General features: G+C 37.7%; 1 protein-coding gene across 1 annotated transcript in view; it reads right to left on the bottom strand.

The window, feature by feature from the left end:
- FREM1 (FRAS1 related extracellular matrix 1) overlaps positions 1-22,228 on the bottom strand; it is a 161,804-nt gene that overhangs the window by 10,085 nt on the left and 129,491 nt on the right. Inside the window, exons 26-31 of the mRNA XM_058301883.2 lie at positions 19,132-19,333; positions 18,271-18,415; positions 10,675-10,804; positions 7,893-7,965; positions 2,495-2,644; positions 734-972 (exon numbers count right to left, since the gene is read on the bottom strand). Coding sequence (XP_058157866.1) covers positions 734-972; positions 2,495-2,644; positions 7,893-7,965; positions 10,675-10,804; positions 18,271-18,415; positions 19,132-19,333 — 939 coding nt within the window. The remainder of the gene's footprint in view (positions 1-733; positions 973-2,494; positions 2,645-7,892; positions 7,966-10,674; positions 10,805-18,270; positions 18,416-19,131; positions 19,334-22,228) is intronic.

Below are 22,228 nucleotides of genomic sequence, written 5' to 3' on the forward strand. Positions count from 1 at the left end.
GAGGACAACATATGATTAGGTTTTCTCTTAGTGACAAGATTGAATTGTCTTGAATAATAATTAGCAATAGAGTAAAATATACCAGTAAGATATTTTAGTGTCTGAAAAATTTAAAACATATGTTTCTTAAGAGTTTTCATTTCCAAATCACTAGACTTTCATAAATCACTAGGTCTAAACATAACATACCAAAGTTGGTTCACACATTAATGGACCCACTGAGGAAGAAAAGACATCCATAGTTTTTTTTGGTCCATCAATACTACATAGTGGCCCAAGAAAAACAAATTCACATCCACACACACGTGCACACAGGCACGCACACGCACATGACCTGTACTCCTGAGCCTGTGCCAGGTATAAGAATTGCTGTACTCATAAGGTCAAATCCATGGCTTCCACACCCAAGCAATCACTTAAATCTCACTCTGTCCTGGAGCCACTTGTCATTCCCTATCTGTCTTCATTACAGAAGGAACCAAAGGAGAAATCATATGAATGAATCAGCAAATCTATCCCCTCAATGAGCATAATCCCCTCAATGAGAGTAAGGGGAGGCGCTACTGTGATCTTTGCGTACAAAAGGTACTGCAAGACCCTGAAAGCAACCATGGCTCCCAATCACTATGAGGATCAAAAGAACTTGCTTAGGTTTTCAGGAAATTGACCAATATCTTTTGATTCTTTTAGCATGTACTCCACGCAGCAACTCCCAGAAGGCCCCGGTCCTTACTGTTTTGCCATTCCCGCGGGCCCGAAGCCTCGTTCGAGAAAGCTCTGTAGGGTCAAAGCCTTGCAGGCTGTCTCCCCTGCTGTCCACTAGCCTCTTGGAAGATGGAAGGGGTCCTCTGCGCAGATGAAAGGAGCCAGAAGTGGAGGCCGAGGAAGACCCATCAGGCAGTGGGCGCCAAACGCCCTTCTCCCCTGTGCTCTGCTTGTTTGCGATGAGGGAGTATGAAAGATGGCATTGTCCTGCAGGCATGCAAGATGGCAAGCGGTCAGTTCATTTTACACCAACACATAAGTGATCACATCAACACCGTCCCCGGAGCAGCTTGTCATTAAACTTAGATGGATGGTTTTGCGACCAGATGTTGCCTCTTTGCCATTTGCCAGAAACTCCTTTACTCATCTTCAGTTTCCCTCTGGGAAAGCTGTGCCCTTCTGGACATCTACAGAGTGATTATGAAGTCATGAAATTGACTTCACAACCACACATAAAAACTATTGTCATGATTTTATAATCACACCATACACTTGGGAAACAGCCTCTCTTCTCTTCATATTACAGTACTCCTCAACATACCAGCTTTATGTGCTGATTAAGTATCAGTCTCCAAGCACTTCTAACTATTCCATCCTTTCCTTGATCTCCTAGAGGTAGAAGGTGAAATTCTTTAAAGATGTCAGTGAAGCCAAGTAACAATTTTTAAAAATTAGCATTCAACTCCTACAAAAAAGACCCAGTAAGTCCTGATGGAGCGGATTTTATTGGAAATCCAGCTAATGATTATTAAATATTTCTGGGAATGCTTAGGGGGAAAAAAATCCAAGGTTAGAATCCTACCCTGGATATTTTATACCATATAGGTAATGTCTGTACTTCATGTACTTTTGGTAATTAATGTGATCAGAAAACTCTACTGGAAAAGAAATTAATTTGGTGAGGAAAGGTGGTGGGGAGAGATACAGAAACAAAGATATTATAAAGGAAAAGGATGGTCCCAATTTTTATAACAGGATGAGAAAGAGAGGATGTAACAGATTCCAGATCAGGTAAAAATGTGGACAACAGGGGATGACAGGTGCAAAAGCAGGGTTCTGAGGGTGAGCACAGTAACTGGACACTTGTCAAATGCTAGTAAGACAAATAGCTAGAGGATGCTTCGTGGGGGAAAAATTGGAGCACCAAGGACTTTGGTCTTTATTTTATTTGGTCCACAGGTTGTTCTTTAGCATTCACTATCCAGGATCTGTTTGGCTCTGCAACCCAAAGCCATTCATTAACATTCTCCAGCTGCTCCCGAATCCCTAAGCCAGCTGCTTCTTTCACATCTATTTTTTTCCAATTCTTTCCTCTCTTAGAATTTTTCTGGTCACGCTACATTGGGAGCTTGGATTTTAGGCACTGAGAGCTCTCTTTAACAGTGGAAGATAATTACAGCTCTACAAACTCTGGGGGGAAAATAATTGTCAGTAGATTCCCACCAACATTGTTTCTCCCTCCGTGAGAACAACAAATGGGTAAGGGAAAAAAAGAGAAAAAAAGCCATGGCACTGACTTGTTGCTTTTCTCAAGCGACAGTTCCTAGCAGGAGGAAAACCACATGAAGCAGAACGAGAATAAAGGGTCTACATCATGACTGAGGTTGTTTTCTTGACAAGAAATTAAGCATTTCGATTTGAAGGCGTTATCAAGCACGTTGGCTGTTGAAAGCAAGCGGCTACAGCTCCAGGACTGCTCTTGATTTCAAGATGAGGATCAAAAGAATACCTCCTTTTGAGTCCAAAATTTTCACTGCAGCTTTTGTCTTTGTGCCAAGAACTGCATTCACAGGGGAGTTCAGAATTACTTCAAAGACCTCATCATCTTCCTCTAATCCGTCATAGGTAATTGCTATATTCCACATCTTAGTTGACATTCCTACAAGAAGTAAACATTTTAATTACTCTTTAATTGCTATTTCAATCACCTAGGTGTCAGAGAAATATATTAATTAACATGTCTGCAGCTAGACTGCTGTAGCCTGAGTGAGCTATTGTACTGCTACTAACTGACTGAAGTCCTGCTGTTCTCCCAAATAATATTAAAAGGCCACATTTGTTCCTGGACAATGACGATTCCGTTTAAATGCAAACACTGTAACAAAAAAGTAAGTTGCATTATGCCAGGGATGGGGGTGGGGGGGGAAGGTTAGTAGATGAGATAAAAAACTTAATTTTTCCTGACCTGCTCCTTCACAAGAATACACAAGCACTATAATCTTAGAATCTTAATATATTGTTGCAAAATCTTAAGATGCTGGTGCAGACAGTTCAAAGTGATTATTGGATGGTACTTCATGCTATTCATGGAATTCCTGAAGTGATTGATTTCTAAAGACAGCTGCTTCCATCGGCAGCCCTACTTTCTGAGAACCTTCTAGCCCGCAAATGCTTTTACTGATGATGTAATACTCAATAGTTTGATATCCTCCAAGAGAGAATTTATGGTCTGGGAGTTCTAGCAATAGACTGAGCCAATCTTTTTTTCTCTTTCTGTCTGACTCTATTAATGGATTTACAATCAAGCTTGGTTCACAGCAATTTTGTGAACTTAATACAAAATGGTTTGGATGTCCTTAGCCTTCCTGTCACCTCTAAGACTAGAAGCAAAGCAGCCCCAGAAACTCACTGTTACAGCAGGAAGGGACCTCTGAGATTGTCTAATCCTAACCGGTTTCCGTAACATGGATTACAGACCATCCCCCTGGGTTTACTTAGAAGAGAAAATGGTGGCAAGATTATTGTTCAGTGGAGAAAGAAAATTCAAGTTTAAGGGAGACAGAGTAAACATAAGGTTTAAACTTCTAGGGCTATTTTTAAAACCTCATTTTGCCATTTACTCATTAACTCTCTGTTTTTGAGTGCTTTCTCTCCCTTAAATGCTGATATGGTGGTTGTTCAACATTCTTTTTTCCTAACCTTCTCTTCTCAAAATTTGGACTCATTCTTTTCCTGCAGATTGCCTTCTGCAGAGTTTTGCCTCTCAACCGTGCCATCCATATGAAAACTTCTTTCTGAAAAGTATGGCTTCTATAGATCTTATGTAAACAAGACCTCCTCGATCCCCAGCAGAATCCAGGGGATGAAATGGTTCACTTTTCACACTCTTGGCTGCACTTAGAAAACAATTAGGTGTAACTCAGATAATTTTATTTTAAAAATTAGCTGACAACTAACTAGTTAAACTTTCAGTATTGACTGATTTCTTAAATCAATTACTTTTGGTCTTTGCAGAAATAGAGGTTGAAGCATCTAATATAAAATATTATATAATTATTATCTCATAGATAAATGAATCAATCCATCAAAATATATGTTTTGTATCTCTGCATTAGATGCTATGGAGAATACCAAGAAATGTAACCTAAACCAAACCCTGACCTAAATGAGTTTAAAAATTAAATTAGTCTAGACTGACAGGCATGTTTAAGTTAAAGACAATATCACATATGCCTTTCACACAGGAATTCTACTTCTAAGAAATTTGTCTGATGAAATAGTTGGTTTTGATCTTGCTTTTATTTAATTCTACCTTTTGAACTATTTATTGCAGTGTATCTCATTTTTAGTTAAAAATAAATGTCTTTTCATAGTTAATAGACAGGAGTGACTATCAATAAGATATCAGCAAGAGGATGGGATTATGGATGATTTAAAATTATCTTCCTTTGGCTTGTATATATTTTGTAAGTGAGAATGTTTTGTAAATACAGAACTAAAAATAAAATAATTTTAAACACTGAAAAAAAAAACCAAAAAACAAAAATAAATGAGTTTAAAATCTCTGAGAAGGTGAGATAAGAATACCAGAAAAGTCAACTAAGTCAAATAATTATTCAAGACATATATATATAGATATGGACTAGAAGGTGAATACTATTTTCAGAAAAAGGAGAGGTCATTGTGGACTCGAGTTGGAAAGATTTGGAGGGAAGAAATAGGAAAACAACTTAGGCAAAGGCAGTAGGACAGCAGAGGCCTCGATCAGAGAAAGGAGAGCAGATTGGTTAGCCTGAGATGAGAGGTAACCGGGTGGGCAGGAGGCAAGAAGGCTGCGAAGGCACTTTGTAGTCAGACTGCAGAGTGCCCTGGACACCACCTGGCTGGGTTCAGACTGAAATGGAGGCAATGAGGAAGACTCTTAAATGGAGAACTGAAATGTCGAAGGTGGGTGCTTTAGAAAAAGAAACCTGGAGGTGATAATGTGGGATTCCTTGGGGGCCCTGTCAGATGGGCAGAGGCTAGAAGTTGAGAGACCACAGAGGCAGCTGTTACAATAAAACTGGCATGAAGAGATAAGAGGCTGAGCAATGAAGAAAGCTTCTGAATACTAAGACTTTTAGTATATGGAGAACTGTTTTTCCGTCACAGTCCATAAAGTTAAGCATTTATTCAAATAAAAATCCAATACAGAAAAATATTTACAAGCTCCAACCAAATGTCCTCCTATTTTAAGCATTACTGAAAATAAACAAAAAGCACTACAGTATCCCCCTGAAAACAACAACAACAACAAAACAAAACACAAAGCTTTTCTTTGGCTTTATGGAGTAGAACTAGATGGAGAGAAATTCTACTCCAAATTTCATTTAAGTGCTTCTGATTTGTTTTCTGCCTTTCATCTTTGTTTCTATGCATACCACATGTGCACATAGGTCCACTTTTTTTTAGGTTAATGAAATTGGAAGTAAGATCCTTATTGTTTTTTTTCCCCTACCTCTCCTACTCTCAAGGTGCAAAGTATTTGTTAAGTCATTGAGATATAAACACAGTTTCAGAAGGCTTGAACTGACCCCCTGGTCCCACAAAACAAAAGGTGCTGAAGAGGAGAGAGGAAATGTCATTTTACACAGACATATCCCACTTTACAGAACAGGCTAATTCCTGGATATTTTCTTGCAAAGCAGATCTCTGTACTGAAAGACAATTTTCTCAATGTGTTTTAGCAAATGCCACATTAAAGATCTGTTCTTTTGGAAAACATTTTGACTCTGAGGAATGATGACATCTCAATTAAGAGTGCAACAAACCTTTCAAGAACACATATTTCCAAGGAAAACAATTATTTTCTTGAGAATATTTACACTTCAACTAGAGATAAGTCACAATAGAATGCAAAGTAGTTAGGATTAGTTTTTGGTTTGGCACAATAGTTGCAAGGCAAGCATACTTGAATATAATTTACTAGATTGAAAAGTCACTCCATTTCTTTCTAGCTCCCTCCCAAGAGTTCCCCAAACGAATAATGTCCTACTGTCTTTGATTGCTTACTCTCTCTTTCTTCATCAATCATGGAAGCTGCTGTTTTTAAAGAAATGAACAGATTGCTCTGGGCAAAAGGGAGAGGAAAATACCACACCCCAAAGAGGTAAGGATTCACAAAGGGGAGTAAACCAATAAATATTTACAGGACCTGCAGACACAGGGAACTTGAAAATTCCCTAAAGCACTCCAGGTTATGAAACTGTTTCTGGCTGATAAATTTCAAAACGAGAAACAGTCCAAGTGTAGGGTTTTTTTTTGTTTTTTTTTTAAGTTATAAGATATGTTTATGATATTTCTTAAAATGTCAAAATAATTTCTAAGACATAAGACTATTCAGAGGCCCCTGAAGTCATTAGTGTCTACTCAAAATAGGATATAAATTCTTCTAGACAAATGGATATTTATCTTATCCAGTGAAATCTTATCCAAGGAGGTAAATTCAGAGTCTCCCTGAGTGTGATATAGTCTAGTTCCTATCAGTCCAAACAGAGAACTTGGTGAGTGACTCAGAACCTGCTGGAGCCAAAATCACACTCCCGATCTTGTGATAAACAGACCTCAAATAGTAAAGATGACATGTGGCAAAGACTTGACTGTCAGCAAGCAAGAAGGTTGGGTGACTGCCTTAACATGAAGTAAAAAAAGGGCCAAGTGCAAATGAACCCGACCCTTTCATCTCTGGGTTGACCAGAACACAAGAGCTTGCAGCAGCCTAAGGGTCAACATCAAATACAGAAACACTATGCAAATCAGAAAGTTAAGACTCATAAGAAGGAGATCAATAACAATATGTGGTGGGCTGCTGTATGCCAAATTTAAGGCCATCAAACATCATGCTACTCATGGCAAGCCATGGAGAGATGCTTCTTTTCTATGTTTAATGTTAAGATTGTCGACATTGGGATGGTGTTGGTATTTCTACCGTTTTGTTTTACCTTTGCTGAAAAAAAAAAACATGATGTGTCAGTGGCAGAAAATGACAAGATTTTAGACTTGGTGAAGTCCTCCTAGAGGCAGGAAGCACAAAGCCACAATTCCTGGCTGCTCCTCAAGGACTTTTCATTTGCCTGTGCCCAGGTGATCTAGGTCCAAGCCAGACCAGAGGGAGACAGAGAGCCAAGCAAAGCGGTGGTGAAGAGCTCCGTGCCTCCACCCACAGAAGGCAGGGAAACTTGCAGTTTCCCAAAGATGTGGTCAATGCTTTTGTGTTCATTCTTTGGCCTGGAGTTTGTTTTGTTCCTACCTGCTCAAAATGCCGCCTCCCCTAGGAAGGCCTCCAGGTTTTTCCTTAGCCAGAATAATGGCTCATTCTATACTAACGTACTATTACTGAGTTGTTTTCATGTCTGTATTTCTTTGAGAGCAGGCACCATATATTTTTTTATTCCCCTTTGCAACTAGCAAACTATTTCTGAAAATTTAAAATAAAATATAAGGTATTTAATTACATAAAAATTTCCCTTGGACCCTCATGATAGCAACCTATTCCATTATCACCAAGGGATCATTTAGAAATACCCTTAAGGAATCCATATGAATATAATATACTGAAATAGTGAGGCAATTAAATTACGAAGGTTTTGTGATAGGCCTTTAATTTTTAAGATTATGTTTTTTCCTCTGGACTTTCTTAGCTTTGTCTTGATATTTCAAATTTGTTATGATCTTTCTTCTCATTTTGAATAAATATATTTTTAAATATATATATATGGGCAAAATCTTGAGTCCAAACTCATCTCTCTTGAAGTGATACGGCTCCCTAAGTAAATTCTGGTTGGCTGAAATTGCATAATATTTCTGCCTTCTCTGCAATCTCCAGAGTGTCTTTCAAAATGTAAAACAGTTTAGAAACACAAGTGTACCTGGGTCAAACTGAATCAGTTTGGATGGCGTCACGGTGAAATCTTTTCCAATTGTAGCTGACACTTGGTTAACCTTAAGAGGAAAAAAAATTTTAATAAAAATAAACATTCTATAACAGAGAAATAGCTAGCCTTTCCATCATATTAGACCCAAGTCATCCTTTTAAATGTGTTTTTAATATAAAGTGTTTTTTATTATAATAAACCATTTTTCAGATCCAGGCTCTATCAATCTCCCTTGAAGTTAACTTTTGCTACAGTAATACCAATGGAAAGTAAAGCTTTTTTTGCTTCTCTTTTACAAACGATTCTGGTATTGGAGAAAAGAGCATAAATTTTAAATAATATTTTTCTCTTTGGTATGAGTAAAATTGTATTTCATTGCTTTCCCTCCACCTCAACCTGCTTTTAAAATAGTGCCTCAGAGGAAAGAAAGGAAAGAAGTAAGAGGAGAAGAAACAGCAGGCATTCCTAAACCTGTGCCAGTTTTGAGGTGTCCGGCAAGCTCCAGGGCACTGAAAGTCGTGAGATGAGTTCCACTGAAATAAGCCTGACCCATTTTCCTTTCTGGATGAAACTACCACTCTCCACTGACATGAATGGAAGCTTTGTGGGTTGACAGCCATGGTGAACCGCCAAGCAAAGGCATCGTGGCACCAAGAACTGCGGGCTTTAGAGGCTCCCCTCAGCGAGTGTGGAAAAAACCAATTTCCTAGTCTAATGAGACTACTGGCTACTACTGTGCCCTTCAACTCCAGGGCTAAAACGAAGTGATGACATAAGCGCTCTGGAATCCTCAGCCTTTATTTCCCCAAGAGGGTGCTTAAAAATGACACCAAATGAGAACCCTTGTAAGCACAACAGGCAGTCGCTACTTTTTACTCTTACAAACTCATCCGATGTTTACGATGGTCGGGAAAGTGGGTGAGTATATTTCTGCATATTCTTACAAAGGCATGAATTAAAACTGAAAAACTCCTCTTTCTCTGGCCTCAGACAATAACTCCATTTCAAATCAAATGTCCCATCATCTATCAATGGGCCTGGGAGGACAACCTAAGACAGGCACAGTCACCTTTCAAGAATTCTTGCGGCCTGCAGTGTAAACATTTGTGCTAGAGAAGGGTATTGTTACCTCCTCAGTTTCTATTTACTCTTGGTCTACCATGCCAAGGCTCCTTCCGAACAGCCTCTTATTGTAAAAAGGCAGCCCATTGTACACCTGAACCCACCATATGCTGGAAGTTACATTTCCCTGCATGGTTCTTGCATGTGCAATTACCTAGTATTTACCACCACTGAGTTTACAGAAGCCTATGTGGAAAAAGGAATGGAGTGAGGCAAGGTGGTCGTAGAAATCTGTCAAGTGAAGGTACGTGCTTGAAGCCAGGGCAAAAAAATGTAGCAAAAAGTGCATTCTCTCTGCCCTGCCCCTAGGCAAGTAGCCAGCCAAGAAGCCCTTGTGTACAGGGGAGGTTGTGCTCTAGGTTGAATTATCCCTGAAAGATTCAGAGGTGGTATGTGTTGAAGATGCATACCCAGCTGGAAGATTCACAGTGTGCGTTCAGCTTAGGTAGACAAAAGGTTCCATGTAACACCATGAATCTTCTTTCTACCTGGCAAGGTGAACGGCTGTATGGCCCAAACTCCAGACTAAAGCATATGGTGCTTTCTTTCAGGGACCAGAGGATTATTAGAAAGCAATTCAGGCAGATTATTTCCTTTCCCATAAGCAATCTGTCAGAAAATTATAGGGCATACCAGGTTCTCTGCTATTTTAATAACAATAGAGCACCAACAGATCTGGGGAAAAGAGCCTACTTCTATTAGAAAGATAAAAACCAAGTCCAGACATTATAGAAATGAGGTGCAAAAGGTTCCAAGGATGATCAAAATTTACTTTTATGATTAAGATTTAACAAAGATGTCACTTTTCCCTTTTTCATCAGACTGAGGAGAGGAGTCTTTAAGGTTCCTTCTCCATAGTTTGTGGTTCATGCTTTCATTCTTCTGAAGAGCTATTGTTACAGTTACTCCTAAAAAAAGCCTTCAGTTCTAGAAGCCATAGATTGCTCTTGATCATCTATGTCAATGGAAAGAACTATTGAGTTGACTAATACAAAAGAGAAGATTATGTGAAAACTCCTTTTATTTCAGGGTGTCTATATTGATGCATGCTCTCTGAATTTTGCATGATTTGTGCTACTCTTAAAGTAGGCTTGAGCCTCCTGATTTACCTCATCCACCCAGACCAGGAAAGTCATCCTGGCACACATTAAGAGGAAGTCATTTGGGGACTGAAATTTGCTCTGGGTTCCCCACATGGTGGACATTGCCTCTGTGAATGTCTACAATTACTTGTTTCAAATCAGAGTTTGGACCAAGTTCACTAGGTTGGATAATATCCCTGTGAAATCAAACCTTGAAACTTAAAGAGTTTATAGAAACAATGACTAGATTTAAAAACTAAACATAGTTCTTTTTTGTCCTGTTTTATTTTTAGGCGGTACTGGAAATTGAACCCAGGACCTCGTACATGGGAAGCAGGCACTCAAACTCTGATCTATATCTGCTCCTGTAAAGATGGGGTTTAAAAAAAAAAATTATATTTAGGATTAATGAAGCTAGATTGAAGGATGGAGGGACAAAGAGATTTTGTACTTAGAATCTTTAGAATAGTTTGACATACCTGGAATTTGAAATTCCCTTGGTGACTGAATTTTTCTAAGAAAATAATTAATGGTAAGTTTTACCTTGTCAGTATACATGTTAGAGTTGTTACCTTTACTCCCACAAAAGCTGAGTCCATGGAATATCCACTTCTGGTAATTTCCAAGGGCAACATGCCCGCATTCTCACAGACCACATACTCAGTCTGTGACCATTCAATATGAGACCACTTCAATTCCAAACTGCGCATGAAAGGAAAAGAAAGGGGGAAAATCCTAAGAAATGCATCATAAATGACTGCAGGAACTTGTTGCTGGTTGGAAGACTGAGCCACTGATTCATGTTATGGTGGCAGAGGTGGTTCATCAAGCTAAACCAAGGACAACATTTTCTTATGCCTGTTTGGTATGTTTTTAGTCTACAAAGAACTTTTACTACCATTATCTCACTTGCTCTTTATAAGAACCCTGTGACAGCAGATAGGCAAGTATTAAAATCACATTGTACAAATGATGAAACAGGTTAAAAGGCTTGCCGAAGTTCCCACAGTTATTAATGGCAGAAAAGAGACTCAAACTTGCATGTTCTCAAGGGAAAGGATTTAGCCATCATTAATTTCAAAAAAACATTCATTTTTGGGAAAGACATTGATATGAAATATTATATATTATCTTTTGACAAAATAAACTCTCAACAACACTGGTTCCCAACATGAGGGCCATGTACCAGTGGGGCAGGCTTAATAATGGGAGCATGGAATTATTGCAAGGAATTCATGAACCGGTATGAACACACATGTTTGCTCAATCAATAGGTATGAAATTTATCATTATTGGCATGCTGGGCTTCATAAAATTTTTGACATGAAAATGGACTCTTTGTAGTAAAAAAAAAATACTCAGACCCTCATGGCTCTTTGATGCACCTGAATACACATCTGACACTGAAATAAAGCAAACTTAAAAAGGAAATAAATGACCATGCTTAAAGAATTATAAGATAACAAGCAATAAGGACATTATGAATGCCAATAGCAATAACATATGGTAAAGAATTCCTAAAGGGTATAGATAAAATGAGGAAGGAAAAAAAAAAATCAGCAAGCGGGATTAGGGAAGAAGACAGAAAGATGAAAAAGAAAGAAAAGAAGGGCAGGGAATAAGAGTGAGATGGATAAACTTGGATGGATTTCAGCTAAGTTTCAGTAAAATTCAAATGGGCTTCAATGTCCAAGTCTTCTGACAATCCATCCATTGCTAACGCTAACCATGACAAGCAAAAATTCATCAATGTCAATTTGCAGATCCAGGTGACCTCAGGGCCTAAAGCTAAATGCAATTTGATTGCTGCTCTAGATCCAGAAGGGAAGCTTTCAGAGGGATGTTCAACTTCAAAGCATAAAGGGTCTTAATGTTGGAGAATGTGTCTGCATTTCCCTGATGCACCATTAATTAGAATGCTGCATAATGCTTGGAGGCTCAGGCTGTCATTACACAATGTTATAATTTATTTTCTTAAAACTCTTCACTACAACAAAATAAAGATCTATTGAAAATCCATGAAATTATAGCCAGGCTGCATATTTCCAGAAAAATATTTAAATTGCAAAGCTCTTGCTTATGTACAGGATATGCACAACATGCGTTTCAAATGTGCTCTTTTGTTTTTTTGCAGTACTATATTTGAGATGATCTTTCTACTCTGAGACTATGGTTGCTTAAACTCTACCCTAACACCTGGAAGAAAAGTTAGAGATGCAGTCCATCACCTGGCAATGAGTCTCTGCAAAAAGTCGAATAGCTGTAAGCTTGGCATCATGTAAATAAACAGATGCAGGAGCCCATGACAGACATACAGCTATTGAGAAATTTGGAAAGCTCTGAATATGTGGGTGTCACGTAGACCATGATTCATTCATAGTTCACATGCTTAATGTTTCCCAAGCTAGGCTGACCTTCAAAACTGCTTTTCTCCTCAATCAGAATTACATCATGATATTTCACACGCTTGGAAAAGGTACTAAGCTAGATGATCCTTACATCTTCTTTCTAGCCCTGACTTATCTGGGTTTTCTACTATTACTGGATTTTATTAGAGTAGAGAGCATTATGACATTGTTAAAAGAATAATCTTCCATACATCCTGATTTCTTAAACTAGATAAATGCTACTTTCTAAGGCAGTGGGCCTCAACATTTGGCAATATCTGGAGAGAGTTCTGATTGTCATGACTGGGTGTGGGTGGTACTACTGACATTTAGTGAGCAGAGGCCAGGGAGCTGCTAAACATCTTGTGATGCACAGGACAGCCCCTGACAACAAAGAATTATCCAACCTAAAATGTCAATAATGCTGAGGTTTGGAAACCCTGTTCTGGAGTCATAAATATATTCTTTTTCTTATTTAACTTTTTAGCTACTTGAGTCATGTATAGGAAGGAACTAACTGAAATAACCACTTGGGGTTAAAACACCAGTTTGGAGGGATCCAAGAGTGCCTACAACGGCAAGCAGGAGAACTGCACCCTTTATTCATGTGGAATCTAAGCCCCCTCTCGATATAGAGGTGGAGTGGATTTCCCAGGGTCCACAGGATGGAGGAATAGAGTATGAATTAGAGTGGACTTACTGATATTCTATTCTGGAACTCTTGTGATTAGTACTGGAAGAAAATGTAGCATTGATATGGAGAAAGTGGCCACGGTAGCTGCTGAGGGTAGGGAGAGGGAAGAAGAGATATGATGTGGGGGCATTTTCAGGACTTGGAGTTGTCCTCAGTGGTACTGCAGGGGCAGATGCTGAACATTGTATGTCCTGCCCTGGCCCACTGGGTGGACTGGGGGAGAGTGTAACTATAATGTAAACCATTATCCATGTGGTGCAGCAGTGCTCTAAAATGTATCCACCAAATGCAATGAATGTGCCACAATGATGAAAGAGGTTGTTGATGTGGGAAGAGTGGGGTGAGGGGGGGTGGGAGCTACATGGGGACCTCATATTTTTTTAATGTAACATTAAAAATAAATAAATAAATACCCCCCCAAAAAGGAAAAAAACAAAACAAAACACCAGTTTGGGATTTGGGACATTGATCCAGGTTAATAAGAGTCTGTGAAAAAGGCACTGAGCCTCTCTATGCTTCAGTTTCCTCATGTCCCAAAGTGTAATAATGATGAGTCTGTACTTCAAAGGGGTTACATGAACCTTAATGAGTGTTCATTAAGTGTTTTGAACTTCTCAGTGAAGTTTTATAGAAGCTAAAATTGTAATTAAATTATTATTATTATAACGATCTTCATTTATAATCAAGTAGCATATAACTTAAGAAAGGAAGTTGAAATGTTAAAAAACATTTTTTCCAGTATTCAATGTAAGACATATAAATTCAAAGATGATGATATTAAGCTCTATAATATAATGCTATGAACACCTGTGTTTTCATTTCTGTCTTTTTTCTCATGATAATTAGAAAACAGAGTGTTTAGCCAGGAGGTAGCATGGTGAGTACCCGAAACAAGTGCGTTGTAATCATTAGTGTGTGACTACGGTCAGTTACTCAGTCTCTTTGGGTTTCAATTTCATTATCTGTGAAATGAAGAGAATTAGGCATGCATAAAATAACTAAAATTAAAATTAGTTAATATGTATAAAACATCTGTACACAGTGGATGCATACTAAGTGCTACTTCCCATCCCTTCCTCTATACTTTCCTATATTAAGTCTGGACACAAGCACTTTCATTCACATCTTGCAGATAACATAAAAGCTTTATCTAGCCAATAGGTTCAACCTCATCCCCTACAAGGTGTTTCATAAAAGTTGCTAAAAGTTTGCTAAGTTCACCTATTAGAAATTCCTTTTCTTTTGTATTTCTTTTGTCCCTGCTCAGTTAAGTCCAAGATTGAATAATGAAAGAGCTAGAATGTGGGTAGCCAGACAGAGGGGAAGAATCAGTGGGCTTGGAATCATGCTGCAGCTGGAGAAGATTTCATGGAATTACCAAGAATTTCAACATTGTTCAACTTTTCTTTCAATGTTCACTTTTTAAAATTTATTTATTTTTTTGTTTGTTTATTTTTGGTGAGTATAATAAGCAAAAGCTCAAAGTGGAAGACATATTAGGAAAACGGCCTTAGGCAGAAGTAGGCCATATTATGTGGTCCGCCGAGGTGTTTTTGCTGAATGTTGGGAACCTGTGGAAATTAGTCTGGGAGTTCTGCAGATCATCCTGGAAATTGAAGTTGGAATAGAGAACAGATATGAGCTTTTGACTAAGTAATGAAGGCCAAAGCCTGAGTCAATACAAAGGCCCCTGGCTTTGAGGTCAGGAGGTCAAGATTCACCTTTGGCTCTGCCACTCACTCAATGACTTTGAGCCAATTACTTAAATGCTTTGAGCCTGATTTCCTTATCTCCCTCAGAGAATTGCATTTTGCAAATTAATTAGCCAACATATGTGAAAGCACCTAGCACAGTGCCTGAAATTTAGGCACTTAGCCAAATCCAAATATTTATGCAAATGTCAATGGATTTCAGTGTATAAAACAATGTCTATTTATAATGAAGTGTTTCCCAAATGCATTCCATGAAAAAAATGTTCCTTAAGCTATTCTGGGGGAGGGCAGAGGTGGTTCTGTAGACAAGTGAAGTTTAGAAATGTTGCATTACATCCCTCTCTGAGATCCCCAATCCATTAAAAAAAAAGCATCTTGATGACTCTGGGAAGCAATGGAATTAAACAACCATACAAGCTAGCAATAACTTGATGAGCTTGCCTAAACCAACATTTCCTAACCATTTTTATTCATTTGTTTAATGGAATACCTATTGAACCTTCAGAACTGTTAGTCCACAGAAATGCGGTAATATCAAAAACTTACTAGCAATCAAGGTTCTGGGACATTTCCACCAAAGGTGGGCCCTTCTCAGTCTTTAAAAGAGGCCTCTCTCTGCTCTAGATTGCCCCCACCAGTCCTTTTACCTCTTTTAGAGAAGGTATTTCACCCCTTCAAATATGAAAACTATTAATGCTTTAATCCTGTCTAAACCAAAGAGCACAAAGCTCCACAGCATGTAGCTTATTAATTAATAAGCGTATTGACTATTCACTTTGTGAATCATCCCAGAATCAATTTCTAATAGAGGCAGAATTTAGCTGGCCACCAAACATTTTCAGGTTACTTCTTCAGATGGCCAAGCATTGTACCCACATGAATTAATAACCAATAGCAATCACCACCACAGGACACGTCTATTAAAGACATTAAAATGTACAAGGTGTTTTCATATATTTTTGCCCATTTGTTTCTCTAAATGAATGTGAGATTGCTCCCATTTTATAGAGGAGATAAGAAGGCTTGAACGATTGATTACCTATAGGAATGACAGAGCCAAAGTGCAAGCCTTGGCTTTTGGCTCGAAGTCCAGTGGTTTATCATCTATATCCTAATTCACAGTGGGGCAGACATGGCGTGCACTCATGTCTCCATGACTGATGGAACTAATCTTAACACCAGCACTCGATAACCTGTAGCCAATGTCTGGAGATGAATCTGCTGCTCCATTAGTCAGCTTAGCACAGTCATTACAGTGCTTGAGACTTCTTTTAGTGCAGCGAGGAAAACCATGGACTCTAGAGCCATACTTTCTAGGTCTGAATCCCAGCTCCTTCACTAATTTGTGTGTAAGCTTGGAAAAGCCACTTCACATCACTGTGCCTCAGTTCCTTCATCTGTAAATTCCGGTTTATGACAGTTGCTAACTCACAGGTGTTTGTGATGATTACATGAATAGCAATGAAATAAAGCAGAAAACCATTATACTGCAAATGTACCACGTGTGATTTATAGTTTCAGTGTGACTAAGCTTTTGCTGTCTTGGGAAAACATCCCACTATTCATACACTATTTCTTATTGGAAAATGTGCTCCTAGTTCCAAAAAGAAAACTACTTACAAATGAGTTGAGAATTTGGGAGACAACTATACCATTAAAAATTATGAAAGTAAATGCTGAGTAACTTCCACTTCAGATCAAAATTATTTCTGCATTAATCCTCAATTAAGGTTAAAAATAAATTGCATAATTTATTGGTGTATTCTGCTGTGAGTCTCCTATGAATCTGAGGATTGTTTGAAAAGATAATGCTCTAGGTAATGAGGGTGAAAACAGCCTGTGGGTGAAGAAGCATCAACCCAGCTCATTGCTGGGGGAAAAACATTTCTCAGGAATCCTGTACTCACACGCAGAGACAAGAGATCAGCATGAGGTCAATGGAAAGTATGATCAATATTCTTATGTTTTGTAGTAGAACTATTAAAAAATTATTTTAAAAAGCCAAGCTGTGTCAATTTAATAATGTTTGGGAGCCAGATTTTTTTTTTTTTAATGGTTTCATGAGAATTGAAAGTCATCTTTCTGAAGTTGCAAGTAATTGATATATTTTTTATAAATATTGTGACCCTGAGCAATCTTAGGTGAGATAAGAGCAGCTTAACAGGTAGGTGGTGGTCATCATTTTAGCTATATAATCTCAGGATCATATTTTAATATCAAGGGTCAGGCTTTCCTTGTTCACTCCTATTTACCAGCTCCTATTACTGTGTTCTTGGCATGTAGTAGCTACTCAATAAAAATCTGTAGAGGTAATGAATCTGAAGCTGGAGAGGGCCATTTTATCAGGGCAATGGACCTGGGATCCCGGGGATTGTTTTGTTAGAAATGACACTTTTTAAAACAATGACTACAGAGACCTCTGCTGGTGAATATTGGAACTACAATTTAGCATTGGAAAGAAAAATCCAGGATGAAAAGCACAGAAGTGAATTTCTCAGCTCTCTTTTCTTCCTTTGTATATATTCCATCATAAAAGGACAATAACAAGGCTGTACTCATTCATGGTTTGTAGTATGACCAGGATACGGTGAATATTAAAACTAAACTAAAATAAATAATAAATGAACAACTTTTCTTTCAGGTGACCGGGAAGGGCATCAAATAAAAAAAGAAAACTGAGCAAGAAAAACCTTTCTATGATTGTCTGCCAGCTGGTAAGTTATCCAAGGTCTACATTCCAGAAAAGTCGAGAATATGGACCCAGTGAGTAAAATTACTGTGGTCTATTAATCTAATTAATTTGAGGAGTTTTACTCTTGCTAGTTCTAAGGGTCATATATATTACAACACATTCTGAGAGTCACTTAATGCTTCCCCAAGTCTATTTTCCACTCTACACCGTCTTCGCCTTACCTATATCAGGGAAAAAGATGATGTTTTGCTAATCACTCCTGACCACCTCATTCCTCTTGTCTCGAGATATTTTAGAAAACCATGGTGACTAACATGGTCTTAGAGTGACCTCTTGCTGTACAATTTGTACATGAGACAGCAAGTGCAGTCTTGGGCACTAGTGAATTGCCAGGACAGAAACCTCTGTGTGTGAAACTGTATGCAATTACATGCACAGTGCGAGTGACCCAGCACTATTTAATTTAATTTTTTAATGTTTCTGTGCTCTGAAACACCAATGGCTTTTCCATTATCACTCAGTTATAAAAAGAAATTCCTTCTCCAAAATAAATTTTATAAGCTTGTGACATGATCTATCAGTTTGTCCTCTTAAATTCAGTTTGAAAAAGAACATTTCACTTTCATAACAAGATATATTCTGGACATCATATGCAGGGCTATTGAATACGCAAAATAATTTACATTTGAGGAGTGGCAGAATTCCCTGTGGGGTCCATGATTTGAAATTCCAAGATATCTGAATTTACTTCCAAAGATGGATTTATGATGTAAAGAATGGTCTTGCTGTTTAAGTCCTTTTGGCTAAATTTCTCATGGATAAATTCACCTACAAAAAAAGAAACACATGAATTTTATGGATAATCAAATAAAATGTTAAGAGCTTGGCTATTTTATTCTAACCACAGCTTTAAAGACAGCCAAAGCAGGTTTTCAGTAGTTTTTTGTGTTGTTTTTTTGCAACTGTCTTAATACTTAGCTTACTTGCAAGGCATCTAAATTAGGCTTTAAATTTTACTTTGCCTAGAAACATTGCGCCTTAAAAAGAGAGAGGTGAGTAGGAAGAAATAGTAAAACAATCTGTAATTCTGTGCTACTGTCGTGTAAGTGACAGTTATAGTCATTGTCTTCAAAATGCAGAAATAATATGCAATTTAGTGACACTATCAGACAAAAAAAAACCCAGATTTTTAAAAATGAACTGAAATAATTTAGAATTCATGACAGAAACAAAAATTAGTTACAAATATGAATTTTGTCCTGACACTGTGTGTTCCTTTGAATATATTATAATCAGGCCATTAAAAAAAAGTCATAAACAATAAACAGCTGTGTCACATTATTTGGTTCTTCACTCAAGACGAATTCAGGAAAGCTCAGCTTCCAACCTTCTTTAGCACCAATATTGATTTATTAACTGCATCTATCAGTAAGCCCTGGGGAGTGTTTACCAAATGGGCTTGCACTTAATTAAATTACTCTCTAGCACTGCCAGGCACCGGGTATTTTAAAATGAGCAATTACATGGATTAAAGAAGCCAGTACCTGTTGTTATGTTCTCCAGATGTCCGTATTGTGGGCCTCGTAAAATCTTAAAGATGATCTGATCATCCTCAGTGTCAGGGTCAGATGCCTTCACGATGCGGGAGGTGATATAAATCCCATAGCAGCCATTTTTCAGGAGCCCCACTTGAGAGGGGGAGTGCAAGTGTGTGATCTGAGGGGCCATTTTGTCCAACTGGTCCACCTGAGTTGTCAATAATTATATGCAGTATTACCCAAAGGCTTCTCACCCCCATGCATTGGAGGGCTCTAATTGTTTAACAGTGACAAACTCTCCTGAGTTTCAGATTCCTTATCCTCCTCTTTTGTTAATTTCTGCTAATGTTTGAGAGGGAGAAGATGAAGGTGAAGTCTCTTCTTCACAATATTCTTAGCACTTTTATCACATCTATCATAGTGCCTGCAACAAAGGCCAACTTTCCATTTTAAATTTCAACCCAACTTTAACGGCTGAGCCCCATCATTAGAAAGTAAATTCCATGAGGGCAGGTGTAAATAGGTATACTCAATTTGTGTAGGTGGTGGCAGGGTGATTACTCATGAATTAGAAGAGGGGTAAATAGATTCAAACACTCTACAGGGTCTCATCCAGGTATGGTGTCTATATGGCACCCAGGCCATCTTGCAGATGACATAATGGGCTGCTCAGGGAGCACAAATACACCACTGATACTAGAAAACAAGTGAGAGAACACCATCTTCATTTCCCTCACTCTTAATCCCACAATTCTTAACTTCATTTATGCCTTAAATAATATCACTGTAAATCTTAGTGCACTCTAGCAAAGTAAGGAATTCGTGTCAATGTTAAGACCATATCTATGTATTTTTTTGTACATTTGATATAATAACATACTATGCAGCTATTAAAAAGAAAAAGGAATAGAATAGACTGGTATCTAAGTTACTGGAAAAGCAAAGCAAGTTTCAGAATAGAACATGACTAAAATACCATTTTGTTATAAAACAGATATATCCATATATTTGCACAAGCATAGGCAAAAATCAGGGACCATTTGTAAAATGCAAAATTGAAAAATTATAGCTCTGCCTTTGTATATTATTACATGGAATTTTTTCACAACCAAACATTTTTTCCTCTCAAATTGGTAAATTGTTTTTGTTTTTTTGTTTTTAATAAAAATAATTATACTCTATGTTGGTAAATGTTTGGAGAAACATTTTTTAAAAAATTTTGCTGGCAGGGGTGAAAATCAGTCAAAAATTTCTGGAAGGAAATTTGTCTATAAAGATGGAGGATATTAAAAATGTGCATATAGTTTGATTAAAAAATGTCACTTTTATGAGTATATCTGGTAAGGATGTGTACAAATGCATAAACATATATTTATATTTAATATATATACCCACATATTTAATATATATACCCACATGTATGTGGAATTTCACTAAAATATTATTTATGATAGCAAAAATTTCCAAGAAAACAAAAAAATCCTACAGGGGATTTATAAACCATCTCTGCCAGAGACAGAGTGTTATGCCTCCTTAAAATATCATGCTTTCAAGGAATATTTAATGACATGAGTAATACATATATTCACAATATAATGAATTGTGTACTGAATATATGTAATAGGATATATAACATCACCCCACTTCTTATCACCTAGAACAGGAATTTCACTAACTTAATCTATGAGTGGTATGATTTTGAAGGATTTTTTCCTGTCCTTTTCTGTAGATTATGAATTTTTTACAATGTTTATAAAGTAAAAGAGCAAAAGTCACCATCATTGTTCTCTTCTGAAAAATGTGCAACTCTCAGTCAGAGCTGTGATGATGGGTAGAAGATGGAAGAAAAACTGTTTTTTGGTTTGTTTGTTTTAAAGTGTTAATATCTAAACTGTGGTTACATGGTCCCCTTTGTGTCATATACCTAAAATACCTCCTCATCTTATTAAATTTCTAGCTTCCTCAGAAGCAGGTCCTCTGTTTCAGTATACTGGAGGTATCTTTAAATGTAGAGCTTAAGACTTGTTTTATTTTCTTTTTAAAGAAGGTGACATACCTATGATGACTCCTGTTGTATTTACTGAAAATCATCACAGATGTGTCCAAGCTGGGAAGTAGTGATATTTATCCTTTCTCCCTCACTCCTGTCAGGAGGGTGCGCTTTAAAGAAGGACTACAGGAATCTCTTCCAGGATCATAGTCAGACAAACATACATTCCCTACAAAATAAATATCAGGCTATGCCTGCTTCTATCAGTAAAATGCCCATGACTTGCACGTGCTCAGTCTAACAGCTCTGCCTCAGGCCCCAGGCTCCACTCCCGTGGTGGAGCAGGACACCATGCTTGGTGACTTATTTGGATCAAGCCATCATCATCATATTGTCTTGCCAGAAAAAGCTCTGGAAGTCAAGAGACTGGAGATGTTGTCTCTCATGTTCTGCCAGTGGGGTCAGGCCAGTCTCATCCTAAGCCCCTTGACCTCTCTGCTCAGGAACACCAGGGGATTCAGGGGGATTATCTTGGGAGGTTTTTACACTTTTGGTTTGTTTGTTTTCAGCAAGGAAAATGTTGTACCTTTGATGAAAAAGAACTTTTATAACATGTATCTAAAATGTTCCTTTCAGTAAATTCTACACCTTCCAAGAGATAACTCTCTTGGGATAACCATGATTTTTAAGATTGGTGTCGTTTTTGAAAGAGGCCTGATTTAAATTCTGATGCCTTCTCCAAATTCTAACCCTTTTTTCCCATCTCTGCTTTCTAATCTTTTTTCCCTTCTCTGCTCTGGATTCATGCCTGCATTCAGAATTTATAACTCCTACAAATTTGCAGCCAAACAGAAACAGAAAATTGTTTCTGGTTGGACAATATGGTAACATTTCTGAACCTAGAGTTGGAAGTCAGGAATCAAGAAAGAAATTAATAGATAAAACAATTAAAACATAATGAAAATAATAAAAACACAATAATGTTATATGTACAAAGCACTACTTATCTACACTTTGTCAACATCATCAATACCTTCTCTTTTCTCCTAGTGCATCAGAATTGCATTACATTTTCTCGATTTTCCTAGTGCCAGTCTCAGCCAGCATCTACTC

This window comes from Dasypus novemcinctus, chromosome 8 (assembly GCF_030445035.2).
Source record: "Dasypus novemcinctus isolate mDasNov1 chromosome 8, mDasNov1.1.hap2, whole genome shotgun sequence".
In the NCBI taxonomy this organism is placed as follows: Eukaryota; Metazoa; Chordata; class Mammalia; order Cingulata; family Dasypodidae; genus Dasypus; species Dasypus novemcinctus.